This window comes from Penaeus vannamei, chromosome 28 (genome assembly GCF_042767895.1).
Source record: "Penaeus vannamei isolate JL-2024 chromosome 28, ASM4276789v1, whole genome shotgun sequence".
NCBI lineage: Eukaryota > Metazoa > Arthropoda > Malacostraca > Decapoda > Penaeidae > Penaeus > Penaeus vannamei.
This window is the reverse complement of record NC_091576.1, coordinates 24,958,654-24,961,153: the sequence shown is the minus strand read 5'-3', so window position 1 is coordinate 24,961,153 and position 2,500 is coordinate 24,958,654. Positions and strand designations below refer to the sequence as shown.

General features: G+C 44.7%; 1 protein-coding gene across 1 annotated transcript in view; it reads left to right on the top strand.

Annotated features, from left to right (window-relative positions):
- LOC113812229 (2-aminoethylphosphonate--pyruvate transaminase) overlaps positions 1–2,500 on the top strand; it is a 10,177-nt gene that overhangs the window by 5,922 nt on the left and 1,755 nt on the right. Inside the window, exons 3-7 of the mRNA XM_070141963.1 lie at positions 183–281; positions 707–823; positions 996–1,116; positions 1,399–1,563; positions 2,271–2,430. Coding sequence (XP_069998064.1) covers positions 183–281; positions 707–823; positions 996–1,116; positions 1,399–1,563; positions 2,271–2,430 — 662 coding nt within the window. The remainder of the gene's footprint in view (positions 1–182; positions 282–706; positions 824–995; positions 1,117–1,398; positions 1,564–2,270; positions 2,431–2,500) is intronic.

Sequence of the window (2,500 nt, the reverse complement as noted above, 5' to 3'; positions counted from 1 at the left end):
ATTAAGGCAAAGAACCAAATAGCATCATCCACTTTGGCTATATTACTACTAACTACTAATGACTACTTTACTACATAGACCCAACGCATTAATATCTACATTACTCACTATGTTGCAATGAAAAATAAAATCAACAAAATATAAAGCAAGAATCAAGCAGTATCTCACCCTTCTTATAACAGCTGAGCGAGGCGGAGTACACAGCTATACCGCTTCAGGGATCAGGCACCTACTGTGTTGAGGCGGTCCTGCAGACGACTTCCCCTCGACAAGGTGCCAAGGTGGGTTCGTAGGACGCGTTGGCCTAGAGTCAATGTAGGATTAAGTTGTGTTACAGTTCATGGGAGTAAATGTAGGGTTAAGTGGTGTTAGAATTCAAGGGAGTAAATGTAGGGTTAAGTGGTGTTAGAGTTCAAGGGAGTAAATGTAGGATTAAGTGGTGTTAGGATTCAAGAGAGTAAATGTAGGATTAAGTGGTGTTAGAATACAAGGGAGTAGATGTAGGATTAAGTGGTGTTAGAGTTCAAGAGAGTAAATGTAGGATTAAGTGGTGTTAGAGTTCAGGGGAGTAAATGTAGGATTAAGTTGTGTTAGAGTCCCAGGCATTCTGTGTTCCTTGCAATTCAGAACAAAATCAGGAAGCTATTCGCAAATCGGCTAGAGCTAAAGGAAGGGCGACCCTATTAACATATTAACTTTATCCTAGGTGTTGGTCTTGGCCAACGGGGCTTATGGGCGTCGCATGGGCCAGATGTGCGCGTGGGCGGGGTTGGAGGTGCGACTGGAGGAATTTCCTGAGGATCAGCGCCTCGACTTGGCCAAGGTACGGAGGCGCTCACGTACTCGAGCAAACCGTGGAAGATCATGATGGTGTGAATGTGAAAGTATTAACATATACAAACAAACATGCACGTGTGTGTGAAAGAGACAGAGAACCCCTTCATAAGCAGAGTCCCTGTTGAAATAACTCCACCTAATCCACGTGCTGTCTGTAGGTGGAAGCCCTTTTGCGGAACGAGTCCTTTACCACAGTGGCGGTCGTCCACTGCGAGACTTCCACAGGAATCATAAATCCTGTCGAAGACGTGGCTCGCCTCGTGGCTTCGCTCCAGCCTGGTACTGTCTGGACGCCGTTCGCTCTGCCTCTCTCTCTCTTAGCTTGCGTTTGTCACGAATTTGCGTTCTATATATTCCATCCCCTACAAGCGTTATTTACACTACCTTTCGTGACTTCCTTTGAAACTAATAATTTGATATTGCTCCCAAATCATTTTTTTTTTAAATATTCATGTATGTTTTTTTCACAATATCTTCTTGTTCAAACCTGCGGACTGTTGAAGTCTTCAGTCAATATCTTTAAAAGATTATGGGATTTATTTACGCTTGTTTCCCTCCCAGGAGCGGCTATGGTGGTGGACGCTATGAGCAGTTTCGGCGCAGTGCCCTTGGACATTAGCGGATCAGGTATCGATTACGTGGTCTCTTCTGCCAACAAGTGCCTGGAGGGCGTCCCCGGCTTTTCCTTTGCCATCTGCAGGACCAAGCATCTGCTCTCTTGCAAAGGTTAGAGTCGTTTTCTTGTTTTTTATTTCTTTCTTTTTAGAATTCCGTCTTCAAAATCCAAGATTCTGATGGATCTATTTCGTGTCGTTATTCCATTTTATACGTTGCTCATGTGGCCTTGCATCTAAATGCCTTCACTCTCACCTTATGCTGGTTGTGAGTTGCTCTCTCTGATCACAAACTACAAATTATTAAATTTAAATATAGAGGGCGTGCTCATCTGACTTCGTTGGACGAGTAGTTCACAAAACTTCCAGCACCAAAGAATGGGGCAAAACGAGGAAAAGTTACCTGGCTAATCTGGTCAAGAAAATGTCTCGTAATAACTTTGCCTCCGACCACTCACTCTTTCTCGCTGGTTTGACGTAGACCTGACCAAGAAAATATATTTAAAATACCTTTACCTCTAAACCACTCACTCTTTCTCACTGGTTAACAAAATATCTAGAAATAGCTCTGCCTCAGACCACTCACACTTTCTCGTTGGTTCGACGCAACCCTGACCAAGAAAATATAATGAAAATACCTCTGCCTCAGACCACTCACTCTTTCTCGCTGGTTTGAGTTAGCCCACCAAAATACCTCTGCCTCTGAACCACTCACTCTTTCTCGCTGGTCAACAAAATATCTAGATATATCTTTGCCTCTGAACCACTCACTCTTTCTCGCTGGTTTGACGTGGTCCTCGATGGCCCTTTTATCTCCAGGGAACTGCCGCGTGCTGAGCCTGGACTTGGTGGATCAACACTCGGCCCTTGAACGCTCGGGTCAGTTTCGCTTCACTCCCGCCACGCACGCTATGCTGGCCTTCAGACAAGCTCTTCGGGAGTATGCTTCGTCGGGAGGGCTCGAGGGGCGGGCCAAGAGGTGAGGAGGCAGGGGATCTTTATGTTTATTTTTTAATTTTATTTTCATTTCCTTTGTTATCTGTTTATGT